This window comes from Misgurnus anguillicaudatus, chromosome 21, assembly GCF_027580225.2.
Source record: "Misgurnus anguillicaudatus chromosome 21, ASM2758022v2, whole genome shotgun sequence".
In the NCBI taxonomy this organism is placed as follows: Eukaryota; Metazoa; Chordata; class Actinopteri; order Cypriniformes; family Cobitidae; genus Misgurnus; species Misgurnus anguillicaudatus.
Genome location: NC_073357.2, coordinates 35,777,310 through 35,804,262, shown reverse-complemented (window position 1 = coordinate 35,804,262; position 26,953 = coordinate 35,777,310). Strand labels below are relative to the sequence as shown.

The 26,953-nt window shown below is 38.9% G+C and overlaps 1 protein-coding gene and 1 long non-coding RNA gene across 2 annotated transcripts in view; one reads left to right on the top strand and one right to left on the bottom strand.

Moving 5' to 3' along the window:
• slc12a4 (solute carrier family 12 member 4) overlaps positions 1 to 26,318 on the top strand; it is a 30,832-nt gene extending 4,514 nt beyond the window's left edge. Inside the window, exons 2-24 of the mRNA XM_073859033.1 lie at positions 11,118 to 11,215; positions 11,409 to 11,540; positions 11,659 to 11,805; positions 12,364 to 12,418; positions 14,287 to 14,417; positions 14,611 to 14,852; positions 15,708 to 15,922; positions 16,007 to 16,171; positions 16,274 to 16,372; positions 16,462 to 16,519; positions 16,612 to 16,786; positions 17,256 to 17,374; positions 18,690 to 18,788; positions 19,068 to 19,187; positions 19,272 to 19,376; positions 19,754 to 19,922; positions 20,157 to 20,352; positions 21,619 to 21,788; positions 21,868 to 21,999; positions 22,091 to 22,198; positions 22,370 to 22,557; positions 22,796 to 22,933; positions 24,417 to 26,318. Of these exons, the coding sequence (XP_073715134.1) occupies positions 11,118 to 11,215; positions 11,409 to 11,540; positions 11,659 to 11,805; positions 12,364 to 12,418; positions 14,287 to 14,417; positions 14,611 to 14,852; positions 15,708 to 15,922; positions 16,007 to 16,171; positions 16,274 to 16,372; positions 16,462 to 16,519; positions 16,612 to 16,786; positions 17,256 to 17,374; positions 18,690 to 18,788; positions 19,068 to 19,187; positions 19,272 to 19,376; positions 19,754 to 19,922; positions 20,157 to 20,352; positions 21,619 to 21,788; positions 21,868 to 21,999; positions 22,091 to 22,198; positions 22,370 to 22,557; positions 22,796 to 22,933; positions 24,417 to 24,504 (3,149 nt within the window). The 3' untranslated portion in view covers positions 24,505 to 26,318. The remainder of the gene's footprint in view (positions 1 to 11,117; positions 11,216 to 11,408; positions 11,541 to 11,658; positions 11,806 to 12,363; positions 12,419 to 14,286; positions 14,418 to 14,610; positions 14,853 to 15,707; positions 15,923 to 16,006; positions 16,172 to 16,273; positions 16,373 to 16,461; positions 16,520 to 16,611; positions 16,787 to 17,255; positions 17,375 to 18,689; positions 18,789 to 19,067; positions 19,188 to 19,271; positions 19,377 to 19,753; positions 19,923 to 20,156; positions 20,353 to 21,618; positions 21,789 to 21,867; positions 22,000 to 22,090; positions 22,199 to 22,369; positions 22,558 to 22,795; positions 22,934 to 24,416) is intronic.
• LOC141352906 (uncharacterized) lies at positions 3,801 to 4,772 on the bottom strand. The gene is made up of 3 exons (XR_012359961.1): positions 4,646 to 4,772; positions 4,338 to 4,359; positions 3,801 to 4,222 (listed from the first exon to the last, which is right to left on the bottom strand). It is a non-coding gene; the product is annotated as an uncharacterized lncRNA (long non-coding RNA).
• Positions 26,319 to 26,953: the final 635 nt, after the last annotated feature.

The window sequence follows — 26,953 nt, the reverse complement described above, 5'->3', positions numbered from 1 at the left end:
CTTATAACGTTTTTACATGATTGCAGCTAAATCACAAGTAAACACAGTCTATAGTCTATGTCTACTGTATCATTTCATTTGTGTTCTTTTATTGTAATGTAAAACATCACAAAATGCCATGACAATGTTAATTGTGTACGTTGCATTATTTCATAACATTTGTCGTTATAATGTCACTATACATGATTATTGCTATTTATCATAATAGTTTGCAAATTGTGCATGTTTACACTATTTACAACCTCTAGGCTTATTTATATCCTGATAATTATGTGAGATATTGACAACCGTTGTCATGAAAATCGCATGACATACTACAAGCAAGCGCAACAACATACAACATAGACCGCAAACAACTTTACAAATAAGAGATTTACTTACTAGTCCATCAAAAAGATCGCCAGATCAGCATCCCTGTTGCATCCAGTGCTGTCTTTTAGCTCATCTAACGAGTAAAAACCTGACCGAGTGGGACTCTTGTCCGGTTCCTAATGCGGTCAGATTCTCTTTTCCTTTTCCTACTCTCTTCCGAACGCGCTTTCTTAACTTTTAAATCGTTTAGCCTCACGTCTCAAATTCGCGTGTGCAGCTGTTGTTATGGGCTTGATCGACTTCATGCGGCGCTGCAAGAACCGACAGCCGGATGACGTCAAAGTGCCGTCTCGGATCATTCTCTCGGTACGTTGACGTCATCTGGCGGTCGGTTCTTGCAGCTCCACATGAAGTCGAACAAGCCTAACGTGTGTGACGTCGTTGCCGTAAAGCAAGTCGTGATTCTCGCGAGATTTGTCAGGGGCGGTTCTCTCAAGCTTGCATTGCTGGTTTTGTTAGCGGCGTCCTCCCCGAGCTTCAACAGGAGGATGATTCGCCCTACTATGACTTTGTTTACCACCGAAATAACTTTGAAGCTGTTTTATTAAGGTAAAATAACTGCATAGTGTGTCTTTAATATAATGATGTTTTGTTGGCTACTGCTACAAATGTACACATACTACTTTTAGTCCCGGGTCATATATCTGTATAAGGATCATTTTAAAGGGTACCATCCCAGTGACAGCTTAATATATGTACATTTATTCTGACAGAGCACAGTAGGGCTTCTTCTCACTTTAGCTTTAGATTTTCTCTCATTACCAGACATCAAAGATTGCATACTTTCTGCTTTCTCAGCAGGGTAAAATTCCACATATTTATTCATTTGTACTTCACTAATGCACAATAGAACTACTCATTAATGGGCTATTGTGCAATCTGTCCGAGCCACTTTTAAACTTAATACAGTATAAATGGCATGTGGTCAAAATCTTTTCCATTTACTGTAACTTTTAGAGAGCTTCCCCACAAATATTGCTATTCTATTATAGAAAATGATACAAAATTCTAGGTCCAGATAATCTGATATATTTTGTAAGATGTCTAAATACTTATTAATTACTTAAATATTTAGAAATATTACAGGCTGTTGGGATGTCACAGTTCTCATGATATTCATTAAATCTGTTTGACTTGTAAGAAAGATTAGCAAATGTTTTATGTAAGTGTTTTAAAATTTGAGATTAACCTCTACTATGCTGATAAATTGTACTTAACAAACCTATTTTACCCTCAAATAGTGAAAGCATTACCAGCATGCACTCTAAAAAAGCTTAGCTTGTGATCATAAACAACCATGTTTAGCGCTATACAGGGAGTGCAGAATAATTAGGCAAGTTGTATTTTTGAGGATTACTTCTGTTATTGTACAACTACAGTGCTCTTGGTCAATTCAAAATGTTAACAAACCCTCAAACCTAAACATTTAAGTAGTAAAAGTGAAATGTTGGCTTTATTAAGAGAATATTTCTATGTACATCATTATTAGGCAACTATTAGTGTGCAGAATTATTAGGCAACTAAATGAAAAACAAAGATTTTACCATCTCACTTGTTTTTTTTTCAACTGTTAAAGTGAGAATAATAAACAAACTCTACATTTACAAAAAAAAATTAATAAAAGAATAAAAAATAAAAAAATATATAGACTCAGTGACCAATATAGCCACCCTTCTTTTCGATAACAGTCACAAGCCTTCCATTCACGGATTCAGTCAGTTTCTTGATCTGGTCTGAACCAACATTTGTGCAGACGCAACCACAGCCTCCCAGACACTGTTCAGAGAGGTGTACGGTTTACCTTCACTGTAAATGTCCTGCTTAAGAAGGGATCAAAAGGTCTCAATAGGGTTTAAGTCAGGTGAAGAAGGGGGCCATGGCATTAGTTTTTCATCTCTAAGGCCTTTACTGGCCAGCCATGCAGTGGAGTACTTTTGATGTATGTGATGGAGCGTTGTCTTACAAAATAATCAGTCTTCTAGGTGAGGTTTAGCACTAAAAATGGTTCTCCTATGATTATAAGCCAATAAACCACTGTTGGTACTATTTTGCACCATTTGTTTTAGAGTAGGGATACACACACACACGCACGCTGTTTGGAATGTACTCGCTGTTATTATGACAATCATGTCAATTAACCAAGCATGTCATCATTGCACAGTAGTACATTGCCAATGAAAATCAAGACCTTAATCGGCCTAAACAGCTTGACTTCACTCATAATGAAGACCTTAAAATGGCATGTCGGGCCAATTTTACACATAATCTTCTTACTTTTTATAATTAATCAGCTTTTGTACAGTATTTTCCAACACAAACAGGTTGGATGTTTTTGTTTAAAATCAGCTAATTCGTATGTGAACATAAACAAAGGCATAAACACATGTACAAAAGGTAATGCAAGGCACCAGAATGCAAATCGTTGCCTAGTTCAATTGAAACCATCCCCTGTGTAAGAACATTTATTGCATTCCACTTCCATGGAGGTAAAGTTAGCTAATTTACAACTCACACTAAAGTCTGTCTTCCTTTGAGTCTGCAGAGGTTTGAACTACAGCTGGCTACCAAATGTGCTTTAAAGTCTTCCCACTATGAACACTTGAAGAGTTGTGGACTGTATCTGATCAATAGACCATAGGTTTTTCTAAACAAATAGAATATTTCTATACATTATTTTTCCATCAAGCAATTATAACCACAATCACAATGTCCTGTAAAATAGCTAAATGTGTCCATGATGACAGCTGTACCTGCAGCTGTGAGGCTGGTACTGTAATGCTTTGATCTACAGCAAAGTCTTGTTTTTTTCACAGTCCTGTTAACGTGTTTAGGCCTGTCACCACAAGAAATTTGCTTTCCTTTCTGGCAGACACACAGCAAGAGATTTTAAATGGGGGCTAGCCTGTCATGTAATCATTAATTTGCACTTTGTTAAGAGTAATAACAATCAAGTAAACATTACATCTCTTGGAAGTTTTTTCTCATTTTCTGCCTAAAATGCCAAGGTAGTGTTAAACTTTAATGCATTTAATCTCAAAAAGAACAACAGCTGAATAATGAGACTTTTATTAAGCTAGAGGGCAGCATTTGACTAATTGTTAAGGTCTGTTCTGTACACCTAATGCCAGTCCGCTCACACTCTGGTGCATTTGACTGGTTTGTAATGCATAGGTGCCTGGGAAGCTGTGTGTATTGTATAACGCAGTATATATGTACCTGTATGAATGTGTAAATGTATAGTGTGTGAGCTAGTGTATACACATTTAGTAACTGTATTGTGTGTATGCACTAGATGTGATGTAACTAAGCATGACAAATGTTTGATATAAGAGTGTGTGTGTGTGTGTGTGTGTGTGTGTGTGTGTGTGTGTGTGTGTGTGTGTGCGTGTGTGTGTGTGTGTGTGCGTGTGTGTGTGTGTGTGTGTAATATTGAACACTCAATTTTTAGTAAAAGTTCACAGTATGACCTGGATAAAGACTCTGCACACTGCTTATGCTGCATACACAGTAACACATGCTGGTTTCAGGGGCAGAGCCAGACATTGTAGACATTGGGGGCTTAGTCCAAATCTAGGGGTTCCAACGCATAGTCCCCTGCTGATATTTTTTCTCCATTTACGGCAGTTTTATAAACTATTTTTATCTAAGTGTTCTCTGTATTATTATTCTGAAACTGTAACATAACACATTTTGACAATGACACTTTAACTTCTCTTATCTAAAAATAAGCAAAATATGTATGCTGTAATACAGTAACTATGAAGTTACATAAGAAAAACAATTTCTCACCTGATTATGGAAGCTCTTTCTCTCTCTCTCTCTCTTGCAACCTCCTCCCTACCTCTTTGCACTGGCAATTATTACACATAAGCATATTAATGTAAGAGATTGAGGTTTCACATTTTATAACTGTCTATCAATGTATTTCTGAGATTAGATTATTGTGAATATATATACTTTCTCACCTTCTTAAAATCGTATATCCATCTATTAAAAAAGGGATATGTGCAATGAGCAAGGCTTTTTCAAAGTTTTAATTAACTGTAATTAAATACTTTAAATAGAACGTTACCAACGACAGTGTGCAGCAGAGCTAGACAGAGCGATAACAGCCGTTAGCCATAGAGATAAATTAATATATCAGTTGAGTATTTAACAGTATTTACATCACATATGAAAAATGTGTTTACTGTTGGGAGATTGGATTAATTTGCCTTCAGCTTCGGGCTCTGTTTACACGTACATGGTTATTTTTAAAAACTGAGAGATTTACCTTCGTTTGTGCCCCTCGTTTACACGCAAACGGAGAACTCGCCTCTGAAACCGATTGTTTCTAAAAACTCCGGCCAGAGTGGAGATCTTGAAAATCTTCGGTTGCACGGTTGCATATAAACTGAGACAAAAGGCTTGTTTGAGATGCAGCTTGCCTTGCCTGAAATTCAGACGAGAGCAGACGGCTGCAGTGAGGGGAGGAGTGAAAAAAGAGCTTTTAAGTCAGACACTTCACCAATCTCGCAGTCCAGTCGACTACAAACGTCAGCATAGGCAGAGATCACGTTCGCGTATTTTATCGCGGATTAAATAGATGCAACTTAAATACCAATAAATTCATTTACATAAAGATGTTTATAAGGAGAATCAACGAAGGTGAACTGTTCGTTACTGGAAAAGGTTACTTAGTAAATGTTGGGATGAATAAATCTAGTGGTAATACAAATTCGTTTCTGTTGTGTGAAATATAAACAGCTCACAGTACAAATAAATCAACACCAATACAGAAGTTTAGAGGAATTCATAAAAAATATAAATGTCATAGTAAAGAACAACTGAATTAATATAAAAACTACTACAGGAATGAGAGTTTTTAGAATTAACAAGTCATCAGCTGACATAACCTGGCCAATGAGCATTAAGCTGTGTCGTCAGCAAGTCTTTTCCCATCGTGCTTTTCGTCAACGCAGTCGGTGGAGAGCAACTGCGCTCGGCTGTAGAATCCGACGAGCCCGCCTCTCCATCGCGAGAGTTATTTTGCACACGTCAGCGTGACATCAGAGCAAGTCGGACGTAAGTCGGACACTTTTCTAACCGACATGCATCTTGCGCGGATCACCGGTGATCGATTCTGCGCAGAATTTGCTCATCTCAAACAAGCCTAAACGGATGTTTAAGCAGGCAACGTCACAGAGTATGCGCCAGAGCTCGCACCTACGTCAAAAGTGCGACCTATGTTTACATGTGACTGCTACGCTGAACGCTTCCAAGATCACATTTATGTTCGTACAAACTCCTTTCGTGTGTTTGTATTTGCAAATACAGCTGCTCAATTATGTCGAGGAGCAGAGATGAGTGCTCGGAGGTCAGCAATTTTACGCGTGTTCGACTTAATGCGGCGCTGCAAGAACCGACAGACAGATGATGTCAAAGTACCGCGAGAGCGATTCGAAATTAGACCTCTACGTGTGATTCCTCAACTCGCTCTCGCGGTACTTTGCCGTCATTGATCACCTACTGCAACAACTCCTCCCTCCAACATGAAGAACCAGTTCGCGTCACGACCAGCGCTGCCGGTGATTGGCTATTACGTGGGCTTCAGCTTCTCTTGACGGCATATATGCACGGGTACGTGTAAATTTGAGGTGTGTTCGACTTCATGCAGCGCTGCGCAGACCGATCGGCGGCTGACTTGAAGCAGTGCATTACGGTTAGTACTTTTGTCCGACTTCAGCTGGCGCTGCAGGCACGTGACTGTGTCATATGGTTTTTAAGTACCGCGAGAGCGATTCGAGATCAGCCGCCTGAGTTAAGCCGAAAGTATACTAGGAGGTGTGTTCGACATCGGCTGTGGCTGGATGTAACCGATCGGCGAGATTAGCCGCGTGCAGGCGGGGAGGAGCCGAAAACGGAGACGTGAAGTCGGACGCTCTGTGGTTCCCGTAGCTTGCTGCATTTACGTCAGGCATGGCTGATCACGTGCCGTTTGCTTGCTTAATTGCATTAAACATGATTTGTAAGATGTAAACTACATAAAAAGTGAATTATACTGTTTTGAATGTCCGTGTATGAGCACGAGTGGAACTGAAGAGGCTTACAGCATCTGTTTTTACAAGAATAAAGTTCAAAATAAGCATAAATTATTTAAATACCAATGTAGTTGGGTCTACGTTTTTTATTCCTTTTTATTTTGATGAAGATGAAACAATATAACATCGCGACTACATGAAAATAGCTTTAACTGTTATAAAAATACAGATTTGTGAGCATTTGTGGAACTGAGGGCGTGAAAATAAGCACGAAATACACGTGATTGTTGTCATGTGGTGAATCCGACCAATGGTGAAACAGCTGTGTCGTCATTACAGCCCGTGCAGCTCCTCTTCGCAAGCTGCGCTGGCTGACTCCGGCGGCTGATCTCGAATCGCTCTCGCGGTACTTAAAAACCACATGACACAGTCACGTGCCTGCAGCGCCAGCTTAAGTCGGACAAAAGTACTAACCGGAATGCACTGCTTCAAGTCAGCCACCGATCGGTCTGCGCAGCGCCGCATGAAGTCGAACACACCTAGGGACGTCCGCGTATGCGCGCCGTCCGCATGACGTCATTTTCGTCATCAAGAGGGTCCGCGGCCGGCCGCGCGGACCGTCCGCGTGCAGCCCAAAATTTGAGACCGCGCGGACAGTGCGCGTACAGTCCGCGTACAACAGCGCATGCGCGTGAAAATATTTAGACAGGGCACTCCACTATAAACAATTATACAGGAAATAGACAACATTTGCACACACACTATCGTTTTTCTTCTTTAACTTTTACTTCTTCCAAGAACAGAAAGCTGTGGAGCATGTTTGTTTGATTTCTGTTCTTTGTTGTCTTGTTTGTTCTAAACTGTGTTTGCAATGGTGGATCAGTTACTTTTCTTCACCTATCTTAATGTTTTAATGTACAGTAAATGTCGCCAAATCAGTGCTGCCCTGACAGCCTGTTAGACTAATAATTTGAATAAGAAATCATTTGTATTGCGTATAGTGTCGAACGCGGCCATCCGCGTGTAGCCGCGGGGACTATACTCGGAAAGCTGCGCGGACGCGTGCGCGCGCGAGCCGGACGCGGACGCGGAAAAAAAAGTATACCCGGGCCTTTAGCCAGCGCAGTTCGCGAAGAGGAGCTGCACGGGCTGTAATGACGACACAGCTCTTTCACGATTGGTCGGATTCACCACATGACAACCATCACGTGTATTTCGTGTTTATTTTCACGCCCTCAGTTTCACAAATGCTCACAAATGCTCTGTATTTTTATAACAGTTAAAGCTATTTTCATGTAGTCGCGATGTTATATTGTGTCATCTTCATCAAAATAAAATGGATTAAAAACGTAGACCCCACTACATTGATATTTAAATAATATATGCTTATGTTGAACTTTATTCTTGTAAAAACAGATGCTGTAAGCCTCTTCAGTTCCACTCATGCTCATACACGGACATTCAAAACAGTAATTCACTTTTTATGTAGTTTACGTCTTACAAATCATGTTAAATGCGATTAAGCAAGCAAACGGCACGTGATCAGCCATGCCTGACGTAAATGCAGCAAACTACGGGAACCACAGCGCGTCCGACTTCACGTCTCCGTTTTCAGCTCCTCTCCGCCTGCATGCGGCTAATCTCGCAGATCGGTTACATCCAGCCACAGCCGATGTCGAACACACCTAAACACTTTTCTGAAAACTGACATGTGTGCACGATATTGTTTTTGAAACCGGAGAGGTTGAAATGTCCGTTTATGAAAATAGCCGTCCACGTGTAAACATAGCCTTATTGTCATACTTCTTTTCCACAACATCCATCAGCGTGTCCAACAACTTTGTTGAATTACTTATCAAATATTCTGGATAACACTGCAGATAACAGTCAAACAAAAAAGGTTTTGCAAGCAAGCTGGGAGAAGGAGAAAGGAAACAGAAAAAGCTTTGGATGGACAGGAGATCAAATAGCAGCCGATATGAGAATAAATAATAAAGAATTTGAAGAAGGCCAAATAGACCAGTATGGATACTAGAGTACCAAAAAGTAGATAAAGAGCTACTAAATACGAGACAAAGTGGTGAGCCATCAGATACAGTACCAGATTATTACAGGAGGAGGGAATCCATATATAAGGCATATATTCAGATTTTTACGGATGGATCAAAAGAGGGAAATACAACGGGTTTAGGAATGACTAACAGAAGATGGCAGTTCTGTAAAACACCAAAGAAGAAGAAGAAGATAACAGTCAAACGCTTGTATTGCTTTACACCAGTGCTATTCAAATCTTACCCTAGATGGCTGAGCACTACAGAGATTAGCTCCAATCCTAATTCAATTCAATTTTATTTATATAGCGCTTTTTTGTTAATTGTTGCAAAGCAGCTTTACATGAGTAGATGTAGGGGAGAACAAAGAAAATCAATAGATAATATAGGTAGTAGAATATAGTGGCTAAGGATAAACCATACAAGCGAGCGTATTAATAATGTAACGTATACAGTAAAGTGCTAAGTTGAGCCAAAAATGGCTGACTCTCCCGGGGACGAAATAAACCCCTAGGAGAAAACCCAGTGGGAAAAACTCCTAGAAGGACAAAAACCCTTGGGAGAAATTAATATATATTTATATAAACACGGTAGGGATAGGAAGCGGGTAAGCGGATTAAACTGGTTCAGCTGGTGGCCGTTGGTCGCGCATTGGCTGGGGATCACATTGAAAGACAGCCAGTAGATCAGTGGTGTGATGACCTTCACAGCAACAGGAACTGGGTCTGTTTGTCTCATTGTCCTCGGGGTTGAGGACGAGACAGGGAGATAAAAACAGAATTCTATTAGCGCGTAAGGGCCGTTCATGCAAGTGCCATAAAGTATTGTGGTTTAAAAACCCGCTCGGTTCCAGACAGGCTACCTATTGCGGCACTAGTTTTTTACCCATATGAGGTATGTGAGCGCTTTGTTCTAGACAAAATAACTACTGCGGGAAAAGTACATTTACTGGACATTTTATGTGAATACTTTGTTAAAGAAGAAAGTCTTAAGTTTAGCTTTAAATTGATCGACTGTGTCTGATACTCGAACATTATTTGGTAAATCATTCCAGAGCTTATAGGGGCTAAGTAGGAAAATGATCTACCACCTTTAGACACTTTTGATATTCTAGGGATAATTAAGTGACCAGAATTTTGTGATCGCAGTTTACGTGGTGGATTGTATTCTAATCAAACTTACTCACCTGTGATTGTCTAGTGATCATGAAGACCTTGATTACAGTAGCTTGCTCAGTTGTTTGATCAGGGTCGGAGCTAAACTCTGCAGTGCTCTGGCCCTCCAGGGTAAGATTTAAATAGTCCTGCTGAAAAAACAGCATACCAGCAAGACCAGCGTATGTTGTGTTTTGGTGCTGGTTTGCTAGTGAATGAACACCAGCTAAACCAATACCAAACCAGCATTGACCAGCATAATTCCCATGCTGGTTTGATGCTGGATTTTTCAGCAGGGAGCCCTGCTTTACACTTAAAGTCGCCATGAAATGGTAGTAGCTAAAGCCTTATTTTCCACATGGTGACGTATAGCCTATCTGAGGCCTAGTCCACACGGACATGGGTATTTTTATAACCGTGAGTTTTTTCAAGCGGTTCGGCCGTTCGTCCACACGAAAACGCAGTATCAGGGCAATGAACCCGAGCATATTTGAAAACCCCGGCCAGGGTGAGCTTTTTAAGAAACCCCGGTTACAGTGGTGTCGTGTAGAGAGTAAAACCGGGGGTTTTGCCTTGCGACGTCAGAGTGTGCGCCGTTATCCACTGTGTTTGACGTCAAGATTGTGCGCCGCTGACTGCTTTGATGATGGTTCTGTGCAATGGCGGACATATCTTGCTAATAATAACTGTGCTAACAGGGCCTCTAACATGTATACAGATAAATGCTCAGTTATGTCACTATATTGCGGAACACGATTTGGGTTATATCCCCGCCTGCTGGCGTGGCATGCTCTTGACAGCGCTTGATAGCGTGCTTTTGCTTTATCGTGTGGATGGATATTTAATTTAAACCGAGCATGTGTGGACGGGATTTTTTTTTAGGGAAAACTCCGGTTATAAATATACCCGTGTCCGTGTGGACTACGCCTGAGTGAAACCGGCTTCTGAAATGAAACAAGGCAGGGCTGGATTTGAATTTGTCCATGAGATCTGATTGGATTGTTTGAAGTTGAGTCATGTTGCTAACTGCTAATCGCTGTGATCTTCTCCAGAACCCCACCCACCTGATATATCATATGGCCGGAAGTAAAGAGAGATCATTTTGATGAGGGGAGGAGATTTGCGTTTTTGATTAAAGATTATGAGGCACTTGAATTTTTAAAAGATAATGAAGCTCAAAGATAATAATTTGTAAAAAAAATACCACAATATATGACTTTAAGTTTTGCTTAAAAACTATTTTCACTCTGCACCTGTGGCACTTACCATTCACGTGCAGCCAAACATGAAAAATTGTTGTTTGATTACTACATGATTTTTCATTGATTTATAATTAGAAAAACACTCTTAAGCTACAATGTTTGACCATTTATAGATATCTTAAAACTTGCTCAAAGATGGTGGCACCCACATGTACGTAAAAGATACCACATCAGCTTGTACAACTCAACAATAAAATGTGTTTAATTGGGGTATACATGCCTTCAATAAAAATTGTTTTCAACTTCCTCCGCCTCCAGGTCATGGTACTCATAAAGAAGACAGTCCCTTCCTCAGCAGATCAGACTCATCATCTAAGAGGAATGACTTCTATGACAAAAACCTGGCCCTGTTTGAGGTTTGCTTTACTTTAAACTGATATTTAGATTGTTGTTTTGGTCTTAATATCTCATGTAATAACTTTCCAAAAAATACAGTAATGATATTCTTCCAATTCAATTAAAAATGATCCCCAAATTCCAGGCTAAAACATGCAGAATTTTACAACCTTTTGGTATGCGTAGCATGTACTGAAAAATGTTTTTCCATAGGAAGAATTGGACATCCGGCCAAAGGTCTCCTCTCTCCTCAGCCGTCTGGTCAATTACACAAATGTTACTCAGGGTGTCAAAGAGCACGAGGAGGCAGAGAATGCTGATGCGTCCAGAAGACGACTCCCTAAAGTAAGAAAATGGCTGCACAACTTTCTTCTAAACGACAAATCCGTCATTGACATTCTAATTTGATTTTCATAAAACATATGCAAATACATTCCTTATTCCTTCCTTATTTTCTCTCTAGTCTCCAAATATGGGCACTCTGATGGGAGTCTATCTGCCATGCCTGCAAAACATCTTTGGTGTGATTCTCTTCCTGCGCCTCACGTGGATCGTAGGAACAGCAGGTGTCGTCCAGTCCTTACTCATCGTTCTCATGTGCTGTTCATGTGTGAGTTATTGCAGATGCACGCACATAAACAAATCAGCTGCCTTTCATCATGTCCAAATTTCACACATGTTCTTTTGGCTTCAAAACAAACTGCCTGCAGACATTATTCAGAAAGGGAATGGGCGTTATATATCGTAACACATTTTTGATTGTTATCTCACATGATTATCTCACGTGCAGCGCTTCTCCACATTAGACTGAGTGTGATGAAGCAACATAAATAAACAAATCAAATAAATGCCTTTGACTTTTCATCTACAAGATGACATAACTTTGTCCAGTCCTGAATACATTTATCTGTTGTATTTTGGATATGTTAATAGTAATACTGCAGAAACTAGAAGCTTAAATTAAATAATGCTCATTGTAGTCAATTGTGGGAATTCTGGGACAGTTATTTATCAGTCAGGCATGGTATTGTGTGTAACTCTGAAACTATGATGATCAGTACACAAATCATTCTGACCCCTTTCTTTAAATATTCCCTCTCAATCGCCCCCTACTGGATATTATTCATGATATAAAATATACAACGTTCAAATGTTTTCTTTTTTACAGACAATGTTAACTGCAATATCGATGAGCGCCATAGCCACCAATGGTGTTGTCCCAGGTATTTATAAATATTCACATTATTACTTTTTTAATATAAATACTTTTACATTAAAAAGTGAATATGAGACAGAAGTACATAATTTTACATTTCATTTTGACCTGTTTTTACATAGGCCTATAATGTACAATTTACCAACTCAACACATTTGAATTTTTATACGTTATCTAATGTGAGCTTATTGAGACCATTGGCCCACAAGCCAATAAGCACCCTAGCAACCAAAACAAACACAGTTACAGTATAGGTGTGTTCGAGTTTATGCGGCACTGGGCAGGCTGAACAGAGAGGTTTGCCGCTTGCAGTCGAGGGAGGAGTTGCAACCAGAAACACTTTATATTGAATATTTAAGCCTATGCCTAAACAAAAAACATAAGCATAAAATACCAATAGAGTGTGGTCTTTCGTTTCTTTCATTTTGATTTTATTACATGATGACACAATATAACATATTAACAAGTTTTACCTGTGTATTAGTGGAACCGGAAGGGTTGAATTGAACATGAAACCCATGTTTCTCCCACGCTCTCGAAACACTCTCGCGGTACTTTGATACCACACGTCACAGTCACATGCTTTCCATGCCAGCTCAAGTCGGACAAAATTTCTAACTGGCATGCATTGCTTCAAGTCAGCCGCTGATCGCTCTGTGCAGTGCCGCATGAAGTCGAACACACATAAACTTTTCAAATCTAAATGTCATGGAGACATGGGAGTTGGTTTATATCATCCATACTGGCACCTACCTTTGAAGTATCGTAATTGGCTAATCCAAGACACACCCTAGCAACCAAAGAGAATACCCTAGCAACCATTTAGGAAGGGCTATATCTCTGCATCTGAACATCATAGAGACATGGAGGTTGACTCTTTTAATTATGATAGCTTTATGCTAGCTTCATGTTAAATCATGCTAGCAGTATGCTAAATCATGCTACAATCATGCTAGCTTCATGCTAAATCATGCTAACTTCATGCTAATTCATGCTAACATCATGTTAGCTTCATGTTAAATCATGCAAGCTTCATACTAAATCAAGCTAACATCATGCTAACTTCATGTTAAATCATGCAAGCTTCATGTTGAATCATGCTAACATCTTGTTAAATCATGCTTACTTTATGTTAAATCATGCTAGCTTTATGCTAAATCATGATAGCTTAATGTTACATCATGCTACTTTCATGCTTAATCAGTTAAACGTCATGCTAACTTCATATAAAATTATGTTAGCCTCATGTTAAATTATATTTTAAAAAATCAGCTTCATGCTAAATCATGTCAGCATTATGGTAGCTTCATGCTAAATCATGCTACCTTCATGCTAATTCATGCTAACATCATGTTAGCTTCATGTTAAATCATGCAAGCTTCATACTAAATCAAGCTAACATCATGCTAACTTCATGTTAAATCATGCAAGCTTCATGTTGAATCATGCTAACATCCTGTTAAATCATGCTTACTTTATGTTAAATCATGCTAGCTTTATGCTAAATCATGATAGCTTAATGTTACATCATGCTACTTTCATGCTTAATCAGTTAAACGTCATGCTAACTTCATATAAAATTATGTTAGCCTCATGTTAAATTATATTTAAAAAAATCAGCTTCATGCTAAATCATGTCAGCATTATGGTAGCTTCATGCTAAATCATGCTACCTTCATGTTAAATCAGGCTTTGTACTAAAACATGTTAACAGCCAGGTACCCTACTTAACCAAACTTCTGTCAATCTGTTTTAAACTTTCAGGCCAGGCTTTGTCAAGCCAACATAAAGTTTATCCACAAACTTTTCTATCTAGTTTGTATTGTTTTGTCATTCTTTTGATATTTATTAATTTAAATGTTTTTTTTATTGCAGCTGGTGGAGCTTATTTTATGATATCTCGGTCTCTGGGTCCTGAGTTTGGCGGTGCAGTTGGTCTCTGTTTTTATCTGGGCACAACGTTTGCAGCTGCCATGTACATATTGGGAGCAATTGAAATTTTTCTGGTCAGTCTTTTCTTATTACAACAGCAATCTTTCATTTACCTTTAGATGTTTATATATTTCTTCACATAAATGTCTATGTGTGTGAGTGTGTGTGTGTGTGTGTGTGTGTGTGTTAGATTATAAAAAAACAGATTGTGGGCTCTTTCATAAACCAACCCTGATACTAATCATTACTTAACTCTTTCATCCACAGAAATATCTGATTCCTCAAGCTGCCATATTCCATGCCACAGATATCCATGCAGGGAACGGTGCAATGTTGAATAATATGCGAGTGTACGGCACAATTTGTTTGAGCCTCATGGCTATGGTGGTTTTTGTGGGGGTCAAGTATGTCAACAAGTTTGCCTCTCTCTTCCTGGCCTGCGTCATAATTTCAATCGTTTCCATCTATGCCGGAGCTATAAAATCCATCTTTCACCCACCAGATTTCTCGTAAGTGTTTCTCTTATACATGTGACCCTATCTATGAAATAGGCTAAGGTTTTAGAATCTCAATCTATTTGAGAATTTGATCATTAAATCATTGATTTCACATGAATTTCAGTCTATGACATGGCTTCACTCAGCCAATAGTAAAGATATCAACATTCTTTACATTATGCAGGATAATTTTATGTAGAAAATAGTAAGGAAAAAAATAGCTGGGTTTTCGCTGTGTGTTTAAAGCAACACTATGTAGTTTTTTTACCTTTAAATAATGTCTCTAAAATTATTTCAGTGATAGAAAAACTTTTAACTGGACAAATTGTACTGTTGCTGCAACCTGAGCAACCTCCTAGCTGCTACAAGCACACTCTGCAAGTGGCGGTGGAGGGTAGGAAACACAGCCCGCCCCTCCCCCTGCCTGCAGAAGAGTGTCTGATACCAGGCACTGTTGCGCTTTTCAACCACATGGGGGAGCTGTAATTCATTTTTACACTGTGTCTGATACCAGGCACTGTTGCGCTTTTCAACCACATGGGGGAGCTGTAATTCATTTTTACATGGAAACTACATAGTGTTGCTTTAATATATGTATATTCCGAAAGTCCAGATACACGCAGTGTAAAATTTGAAATAATAATGTAATGCGACCCTTTCAAAGATAGTTCCAATAATTACATTTGGAAATATGTAAAGATATAATATGCTTATATTAAATTCTATTTGTTTTTTCTACATAATTACAAAATGAACTAAAATAAACTTGTATTGAAAATACAATTGGACACAAGTAAGTTTATGAGTAACAATAATTTTTATTCTTACCTATATCTAACTGATTACTCTTTTATTCTAATTGTCTAGGATTTGCATGCTCGGCAATCGGACTTTAGCTTGGCATCTTCCTGACATTTGTGCAAAGACAGTAATTGTTGGTAATGACACTGTTCCCACCGACCTATGGAAGAAATTCTGCAATTCTGAGAACTCCAGCACAGCTCATTGTGATGAGTACTTTCTGCAGAACAATGTTACGGAGATCCAGGGCATTCCTGGGTTAGCCAGTGGCATCATCAAAGGTGATAAACTTCATATCTTATGAAGGAATTAACTAGACAACTTCTGCTCTTCCAAGTTTTTGTAAAACCTTTTGTGTGTTATAGAGAACATGTGGGGGGATTACATGGAGAAAGGACAGATTTTAGTGAAAGCGGGTTTGCCCTCTCTTGATGTCCATGGCTCCATGGAGAGCTTTGGCTTCTATGTGACTGCTGACATTGCTACTTCCTTCACACTGCTGGTGGGAATCTTCTTTCCTTCTGCTACAGGTAAAAACCATCTGTGCAGTTTGATCCTAAAAACATATTCATGTTTCTAAGCTCATATTATGACTTGAAATTGAATTCTGTGTCTCTTTGTCTCTGGGACAGGCATTATGGCTGGATCAAACAGATCTGGAGATCTAAGAGATGCACAGAAGTCTATTCCTATAGGGACAATTCTGGCTATTACCACTACATCTCTTGTCTGTATCCTTTATTGCTGTTGCTACTGTTTTCTCTCTGATGTAATGTTTATTCAGAAAGCATTTACATAAAATATTCCTTTACGGTAAAAGATTTCAGCTCTGTGGTTCTTTTTGGCGCCTGCATTGAGGGTGTAGTACTCAGAGATAAGTATGTCATCTAGTTCAGTATACATACATTTGCATTTGTTTTTAATAATAATAAAAAAACTTAGTCTTATTTGTTCATGTGCTACATTTTAGATTTGGAGAAGCAGTCAGTAAAAACTTGGTGGTTGGCACACTTTCTTGGCCCTCCCCATGGGTTATTGTGATTGGCTCCTTCTTCTCCACAGTAGGTGCAGGACTTCAGTCCCTGACCGGAGCACCTCGCCTCCTGCAAGCCATCGCTAAGGATAACATAATTCCTTTCCTAAGAGTAAGATTTCTAACAGACACTCTATATCTTTTATAATTCAATGTGTTTGTTACATATCTATACAAATATGAAATACCATTTGTTGGTAATGTACTGTTTTCTATACAAAATTATCCTACATGTAAAGAACATTCTGTCAACCAACATATCTTTAATGTTGACTGAGGAAGACCATGCGAAAGTTTGAAGTTAAAGTGGCTGTGGTCCATAAGCTTTTTTGTATTCACTTTTTACACCTTAAGGCCCCAATTGAAATAGTTAGGAGAAATTTAAAGGAGATGGAAATGTTTGTATTCTAAGTTCCTGTTAAAGATATATCCTTTTCTGAAATGCCAAACCACCAAAAAAGCATTTGCATGCCCATATGTAAAATGTTTCCCTAAAATGTAAATGTGTTACGTCAAAGGTGATCCTGATAGCTGATGGCTACTTACGGTCTGTGTGTGTGTGTGTGTGTTTACAAACACAGGTGTTTGGACATGGTAAAGCTAACGGAGAACCCACGTGGGCTCTGTTGCTAACAGGACTCATAGCAGAGCTCGGCATCCTTATCGCTTCACTTGATATGGTCGCTCCAATTCTCTCTATGTGAGGATTATTAACACTCACTACACATAAACAGTACATGCAAACATACACAATGTTACAAAAATTAAACCATTAACTTAATTAAAGGTGACTGAACAACTTATTATTAATTGATTTATCGTTAGCAGCGTAAAGATTTTGTGTCATGTTTCTAATACAAATGATTACGTAATGCTTGTGCCACCTTCAGCCCACTGAAACTGTTATATTCAGTCACCTCTCTTTCACGCCATGACAGCCCTACTGAAAAATCCAGCAAAGACCAGCATAAGCTGGTAGCTGGTTTAAGGTGGTAGTAGCTGGTCTAAGCTGGTCATCTCAGCCTAGCAAAGCTGGTCAAGCTGGTGGGTCAGCTGGTCTTCCAGTCTGCCCAGCTAAGTCCAGCTAGACCAGCTTAAAAGGTGACTAAAACACAGCTAGACCAGCTTAAAAAGTGACCAAAACACAGCTAGACTAGCTTATGCTGGTTTTAGCTGGATTTTTCAGTAGGGAGATGTCCTGTACAGTAAACCACCTGTTTCATTTACTGTAGCATGTGGTGTCTCACCTGAGTTCTTATAAGTATTATCTTTAACACATTTAAATGTTAAAAATGCTTGTTTACTTAACAAAGACCAGCATAAGCTGGTAGCTGGTTTAAGGTGGTAGTAGCTGGTCTAAGCTGGTCATCTCAGCCTAGCAAAGCTGGTCAAGCTGGTGGGTCAGCTGGTCTTCCAGTCTGCCCAGCTAAGTCCAGCTAGACCAGCTTAAAAGGTGACTAAAACACAGCTAGACCAGCTTAAAAAGTGACCAAAACACAGCTAGACTAGCTTATGCTGGTTTTAGCTGGATTTTTCAGTAGGGAGATGTCCTGTACAGTAAACCACCTGTTTCATTTACTGTAGCATGTGGTGTCTCACCTGAGTTCTTATAAGTATTATCTTTAACACATTTAAATGTTAAAAATGCTTGTTTACTTAACAAAGACCAGCATAAGCTGGTAGCTGGTTTAAGGTGGTAGTAGCTGGTCTAAGCTGGTCATCTCAGCCTAGCAAAGCTGGTCAAGCTGGTGGGTCAGCTGGTCTTCCAGTCTGCCCAGCTAAGTCCAGCTAGACCAGCTTAAAAGGTGACTAAAACACAGCTAGACCAGCTTAAAAAGTGACCAAAACACAGCTAGACTAGCTTATGCTGGTTTTAGCTGGATTTTTCAGTAGGGAGATGTCCTGTACAGTAAACCACCTGTTTCATTTACTGTAGCATGTGGTGTCTCACCTGAGTTCTTATAAGTATTATCTTTAACACATTTAAATGTTAAAAATGCTTGTTTACTTAACAGGTTTTTCCTGATGTGCTATCTTTTTGTAAATTTGGCGTGTGCAGTGCAAACCCTTTTAAGAACACCGAACTGGAGGCCAAGGTTCAAATACTACCACTGGTAAGTTTGCATTTACTGTAGATTGCGTGTGTGTACATTAACAGGCCTGATTTGGTGTTTAGATGTTGCATTTGAATTGAGGTTAAACTGTTATCTTGAAGCTAAGGGATATTTTCCACTTCATAGTGTTGCTATTCACTTCCTGTGATTACTTAAACAGTGCATGTTGTGCTGCCTTATCTGAAAAAATGTATGTAATAAATTAAATAAGTGCAGCTGTTTTGGGGTAGGTGATGTGAAGGAACTTATTTTGTCTCTCTCTCTCTCTCTCTCTCTCAGGGCTTTATCTTTTCTGGGCATGAGTATGTGTTTGGCCCTCATGTTTATCTCTTCATGGTATTATGCCATTGTAGCCATGGTCATTGCTGGTATGATCTACAAGTACATTGAATATCAGGGGTAAGTGTTTTCCAATTAAATCCATTTTTACTGATAGGAATCACTGGCTAGTATGTGCAGTTTTGTTGACGCCATCTCTTTCAGAGCAGAGAAGGAGTGGGGAGATGGAATCCGTGGCTTGTCTCTTAGTGCAGCACGCTATGCTCTCCTTCGCCTGGAGGCGGGACCACCCCACACTAAAAACTGGAGGTTTGTTCCCATCTTTCAGCTCAATCAAACAATGTTTGTTTTCTATTAAAAATGTTTACTTTGCATTACAACATATTATATAAGCAAACCCTAAAAAACAATGTATACAAACCCTGTCATTATAAAAAGTCTAGATGAAGTCTTTTCAAGGTGATGTATGTGAAAACACATATTTAGAAATGTTTAATTTAGATATTGTTTAACTTGTGTACTCCTTTAGGCATTCTTTAAACAGTGCTTATACTGACAGTACTTGTTTGTAAAGTCAGACATTAGTATCGCATGTAAGCTTCAAAAACCAATGCCAACATTATATGCTATAAACAATATATTTATTTAATTTGTTATAAATTATTGCACAATAATAATGTTGACAGGCCACAGCTGCTGGTTCTGCTGAAGTTGGATGAGGATCTGCATGTAAAGTATCCCAGAATGCTTACCTTTGCCTCACAGTTAAAAGCAGGAAAAGGTCTAACCATCGTAGGATCTGTGATACAGGGCAACTTCCTGGACTGTTACGGAGAAACACAGGCCTCAGAGCAGGTAGAGGAAGTCATCTTGCAGTATTTACATCCACTGTTAGCATACAGTAATCATTATTGCAGCCATGGACAATATTTATTATAAACCTTTGCAGCTCTGTATACCTAAATTGTAAATATATTGTACATTTTTGTGTGCTGTAGTAAACAGTGTGTGTTAAAAAAAACAAGGCGCAAAAATAGAAAAACTGAAACATTGATGATGAGGTTTTGCTGTGTTTGTGCTTTTTACAAGGCAATAAAGAACATGATGGAGATCGAGCGAGTGAAGGGTTTCTGTCAGGTAGTGGTCGCCTCCAAAGTGAGAGAGGGGGTTGCACACTTGATCCAGTCCTGTGGTCTGGGAGGCATGAAGCACAACACAGTTGTTTTGGGCTGGCCGTACGGCTGGAGACAAAGTGAAGACCCTCGTGCTTGGAAAACCTTTATCAGTAAGCACAAGAGTTTGGGCAGTTTCATATCTTGTATAGTCAAGAATATTTAAGTCTGTTATAGCTCAGTTGGTAGAGCATTGTGTTATAGTAGCAGTGCAAAATGGTCATTGTTTTAACCCTGGGAAACACACATACTGGTAAAATGTATACTTTGTAATGCATTTTCAGTCGATTTGGAAGAAAGCAACATCAAAACTATGGAATAAGTATGCACATTATGTTGACTTATTTTTTTTCGTCTAGAAAATACTGTTAATCTTTTTATTTGAATTTTTATTTACATTTTTAATATATTTACATTTTTGATTAGCCTGGGAAAACCCAGACAACTTCTGGCAAATTTAGATTTGCTCTGCAAGGAGCCTGGCAAAGAGGCCATTCAAGACCATTTCTAATCGCGGCACCAATCAGAAATCAGAAACGTTGGGGCGGGCTTTACACGATGACAACGGCGCCTCGACGGTGAAGCAGATTCTGTACATTACAAAGATGGATGCCGCTGTGGAACATCACTCATTCGAATCAGCTATTGTGTCGGTTTTAAGCGATTTAAATGTTTTGTTAAAACCCGAGCAAGGAACAACACTCGAAGCCTTCATATGATGTTATCGCTGTCTTACCGACTGGATCCGGCAAAAGTCTGATATAGACAGTTTCAGCAGAAACAACATAAACAAGCGGCTGTCGTGGTCCGCACGTAACTTCCGGTAAACTCTGTTAAGAATAAATAACAACAAAGTTCTTTAAACTTAGTTTTTTATATAACAAGCAAAAAAACAACAACACATAGATTACATAGGAAACCAAAACATTTGTTATTTTCGACGAGGCATTTGTTCAAGAGATCAGTTTAGCAACTAGCCAGACCATTAAAAAAACGAAACCGGAAGTAAAGTTCTGATCCAGACGTGTATCGCGTCAGCGCACGTTTGTCCGATAAAACTGTCTATAGCTCTACATGCGTCATCTCCTTCATCGCTCTGTTTGGTTTTAGGTCTATCCAATTGGACACAGAGGCATTTGAGAGACATCCGTTGGTGACGCCTCTTTGGAAATGATTTGTCTATGAAGCTTTGCCAGACCATAACTCGGTTACTAATGAGAATGGTCTTGTTTTAACCAGGCTAATTTTAGATTTTTAAGATTTAAAGATTTTTAGGATCATGAAAAAAAAATCAGGCAAGTGACCCTAAACTTCAATCATTACAATAAACTTTTTGTTAGTCTCCTCTGCTTCGATATCCTCTCTCTGTTTTACCGTAGATACAGTGCGGTGTACTACAGCTGCCCACCTCGCCTTGATGGTCCCAAAGAATGTGTCGTTCTATCCTAGTAACCACGAGCGCTTCACTGATGGATACATTGACGTCTGGTGGATTGTGCATGATGGTGGCATGCTTATGCTTTTACCTTTCCTTCTCAAACAACATAAGGTAATTGAATTGAATTGCAGTATAACTACTCATAAGTTCTTTATCGAGAGTATCTGCCTGAAAATGCTGTGTATTTTAGGTCTGGCGTAAGTGTAAGATGCGAATCTTCACCGTTGCCCAAATGGATGATAACAGCATTCAGATGAAAAAAGACCTGGCAACCTTCCTATACCAGCTCAGAATAGAGGCAGAGGTGGAAGTGGTTGAGATGGTATGTTTGTTAATCTCTACCATCAGAAACACTGCGTGCGTGTTACAGTGTAATGCGATGTCATGCTGCTTAATTTTGTGATTATTTTAAGGACGACAGTGACATCTCAGCATATACGTATGAGCGGACACTCATGATGGAACAGAGGTCACAGATGCTAAAACAAATGAGACTGTCCAATGCAGAGAAAGATAGAGAGGTATACTGTGTGTGTCTGTGTATTTATTTAAGCAGCGTGACAGCTGCAAAGCACGCCTTTGTCATAAGCATAAATAAATAACATTCTGCCTTAAATAACAAATATTTATTGTCAAGTTAATTATACACAATGCGAGCTGTTTTAGCATGGTCTGATTAATCTTCACTCTAGGCCCAGCTAGTAAAGGACAGACACTCATTAATAAGAATGGGCAGTCTGTATTCAGATGAAGAGGAAGAAACCATTGAAATATTGCCAGAGAAGAACCAAATGACTTGGACTAGTGACAAGGTGGAAGCAGAAAGACGAAACAGAAACAATGCACCAGAAAACTTCAGAGAGCTCATCAGCATCAAACCGTAAGTAATGTATGCAAATAGGATTAAGCATGCATGCGTTATTACATCCCTGTAACAGTACAGCTAGCAATTTGTCCATGAACCTTTTTGGTATTTACACACTGAACAGTAATTTAATATGTATGTAAAGGTTAATGTAAGCATAAGGTTTGGAGAATAAAAATTAGTCTTATTTCGGCACACAACGGTAAGTCCTTGTGAACACTGTACAAACTTGTGTCTGTGTTGTGTTTTACAGTGATCAGTCTAATGTTCGGCGGATGCACACAGCTGTTAAGCTCAATGAGGTCATAGTTAACAGATCCCATGATGCCAGACTGGTTCTGCTTAACATGCCAGGTCCTCCACGTAATCAAGAGGGAGATGAGAACTATATCCTTATGTTGTCAGTCTGCCCACAAAATAATCTTCTAGCGTTAAAGCTTTCTTTTGCGCCATATGTACCTGTGTTGTACCCATATGTATCTTTGAAGTACTAATATCTACAAATATGCACTCTTTAGGTACAAAGGTCTACTTTTTTAAAGGTTACGCACCAGTGACAGCTTTTGTACCTTTGTTTTTAGTGCAGAATTGCACCTAAAGGATTATTAGGAACACCTGTTCAATTTCTCATTAATGCAATTATTGAATCAACCAATCACTTGGCAGTTGCTTCAATGCATTTAGGGGTGTGGTTCTGGTCAAGACAATCTCCTGAACTTCAAACTAAATGACAGAATGGGAAAGAAAGGTGATTTTTAAGCAATTTTGAGCGTGGCATGGTTGTTGGTGCCAGACGAGCCGGTCTGAGTATTTCACAATGTGCTCAGTTACTGGGATTTTCACGCACAACAATTTCTAGGGTTTACAAAGCATTGTGTGAAAAGGGAAAAACATCCAGAATGCGGCAGTCATTTGGGTGAAAATGCCTTGTTGATGCTAGAGGTCAGAGGAGAATGGGCCGACTGATTCAAGCTGATAGAAGAGCAACTTTGACAGAAATAACCACTCGTTACAACCGAGGTATGCAGCAAAGCATTTGTGAAGCCACAACATGCACAACCTTGAGGCAGATGGGCTACAACAGCAGAAGACCCCACCGGGTAGTACCACTCATCTCCACTACAAATAGAAAAAGAGGCTACAATTTGCACAAGCTCACCAAAATTGGACAGTTGAAGATTGTAAAAATGTTGCCTGGTCTGATGAGTCTCGATTTCAGTTGAGACATTCAGATTGTAGAGTCAGAATTTGGCATAAACAGAATAAGAACATGGACCCATCATGCCTTGTTACTACTGTGCAGGTTGGTGGTGGTAATGGTGTGGGGGATGTTTTCTTGACACATTTTAAGCCCCTTATTGCCAACTGGGCATCGTTTAAATGCCACGGCCTACCTGAGCATTGTTTCTGACCATGTCCATCCCTTTATGACCACCATGTACCCATCCTCTGATGGTTACTTCCAGCGGGATAATGTTCCATGTCACAAAGCTTCATTTCAAATTGGTTTCTTGACTATGACAATGAGTTCACTGTCCTAAAATGGCCCCCACAGTCACCAGATCTCAACCCAATAGAGCATCTTTGGGATGTGGTGGAACTGGAGCTTCATGCCCTGGATGTGCATCCCTTCAAATCTCCATCAACTGCAAGATGCTATCCTATCAATTTGGGCCAACATTTCTAAAGAATGCTTTCATCACCTTGTTGAATCAATGCCACGTAAAATTAAGGCAGTTCTGAAAGCGAAAGGGGGTCAAACACAGTATAAGTATGGTGTTCCTAATAATCCTTTAGATGAGTGTATCTGAATATGTTGCATTTGGTACTGTACACATCCCAAACCTATTCTTTAACAAGGAAATCTCAGATATGGAATTTCTTGAGGTGTTGACAGAGGGTCTAGAAAGAGTGCTGCTTGTAAGAGGTGGAGGTCGTGAGGTCATCACTATCTATTCCTGAAAGATCCATACACAGCAGTGGCGGCCGGTGACTTCTTTTTTCGAGGGCGCTCGATGCGAAGTTCGTCACAACATGTATGTAGGCCGTCATGTGTGTGGTTTGTAATTTCAAAATATGTGTTCTGCGCGTCGAGTGATCCTACGTGTCTTGTCAAAATAAGTGCCTGCTGCAGATGCGTCTAAAGGGTTTATGATAAAAATGAGACGCTTGTGTTTGCCAAATACTTGCATAATCTCATCCAAAAACAGAGTTTACTGTTAAGGGAGTGTCTTGCTGTATTTTGTGAACGGGAGCGTCTCTTTTGTCATACACGGTTTTGACGCGTGTGCAGCAGGCACTTGTTTTGACAAAACACGTGATGCACATGGTTCACATGATGCAACAAACACATATTTTGTAAACACGAGCAACACACATGACACTCCAAACACATATTTTGAATTTGCGCCCCTCGGATGAGTAGTCACGAGCCGCCACTGATACACACACCACTCGTGTTAAACTATGTTTAGTCATACAGTGTTATTTAAAGAATATGCATACTGAACTACACACAGTCTAATGCCAGATTATATATCAATCATGCCTAGAGTAATTGGGAATAATAGGGTTTTAAACTAAAGCGCACAAATGTAAATTTTGTCTAGTTTATTTCACTTAAATGGCAAGTATTCTGTTTAAAATGTATACCTTTTCAAATGAACACATTTTAAAACTTATAAATCAGTTCCAGATTTAGGCCAGAATTGTGATTTAAGCAACAATCTTCTTTATGTGAGTAAATTAGGAACAGAGCTTTTACCATCCATGATGAATTCAACACTCCATGCAACAAGCCAGGAGTGTAAGTCAGAACATATTAACAAACTTCACCAAAAACTTCATAGTCTTTTATATTATTGTAAGTTATTGAATTATGTTCAATAACATGCAAGACACCACAACGCAATGAGCAAGAGTAACACGCAAAAGAGAAATGGTCGATCTGGCCAAGTTGGCAAATCCATTTGCTTTCAGGACACAAGTGCTGAAGTTAAATTTTCATTTGTGTGCTAATCATTTTTTTATTTATTTTTATTTATTTGGAGAAACTCCCCATTGTATTGAAAGTTAAGTTTAGACAAAAACCAAAGGAGCTGGGGTAGGATAGATGTTGTTTATGAATAGCTTTGTAGATTTTGTAATTTATAAATGGGTTGTTCAAATTTTAAATAACAGAAGAACTGTTTTGTAAGTGAATTGTTTTTTTTGTAAGTAAACATACTGCAAATGCATTTTAGTATACAACTCGTAATGAGAAGGAGACATTTTAGATACTGATACAAACAAGTCTTTATTCTGTTTGTATAGCATGATTACTGTACAGACAATATTTATTTGTTATACAAATAGAAGAAATATATGGAAGACTATATTGATATATATATATATATATAAATATATTGACTAATAACATCAAATCTGGAATATAAAGACAATGTTGGTTTACTGATTACTAGTCTTAATGTTCTTTAAAGAATCTGAATAGTATTCCATGATAAAGAGAACTATAAATATTTCAACAATGAAATAATCCACTTGTCTTTTTATACTGTGTATTTAAAAAATACATTGTAAATGCTATAAAACTAAAATATGAAAACAATAAAGTTTTATTAAAGTGCAATATGAATTGATGAACATGCATGCTAATACACTGAAACCACAGATTGGCCAATTTGCAAACCTGAGAAGTTATTTGTTATTACATTTTCTTTACAACAAACCTCAGATTCTTAACTAAACATTATTTTGCAAAGAAACCAAAGAACGCAGCAGCCAGACTTCTTTTAAAGTGTCGCAAACATGAACACATCACTCCAATTCTCAGACCCCTACACTGGTTGACAATTTGTCAGAGAATAGATTTAAAAATTCTCCACTTTGTGTATAAATCCCCTCATAACAGAGCTCTGGTTTATTTATCTGAACTTCTTCATTTGTACACTCCACATAGAAGCCTTCGATCTTGTGACCAGTCTTTGTTGGTGGTCCCCACGTTAGGTTAAAGCGTAGAGCGGGAATACCATGCCATTAAAGATTAGGATGGCGCCTTCCTTGTCCCTGCTAAAATCCCATCTGTTTTCCATAGCTTATTGACTACCTTGACTTTAAAAATTTGCTCTGTAAAGCACTTTGGTCAGCCTGGTGGCTGTTGTAAATGCGCTTTACAAATAAAATTGAACTTGATATTGAAACAAGTCCTCACAATGTGTCAAACGTTCAAACATTTAGGGCAATCAGTGCACTCCGTTTAAGACAGAACTACATGTCTTAACTGTGAAAGACAGAGGATGAGGCAGAAGATGTGATAGGAGTTTTTGAGATCTGTCTAAAGTTAAGAGTTTCTGAGAACTGAGATCTGTTTGAAAACTGGTTAGTCATGTTAGGAATGACACACTTTAATGAG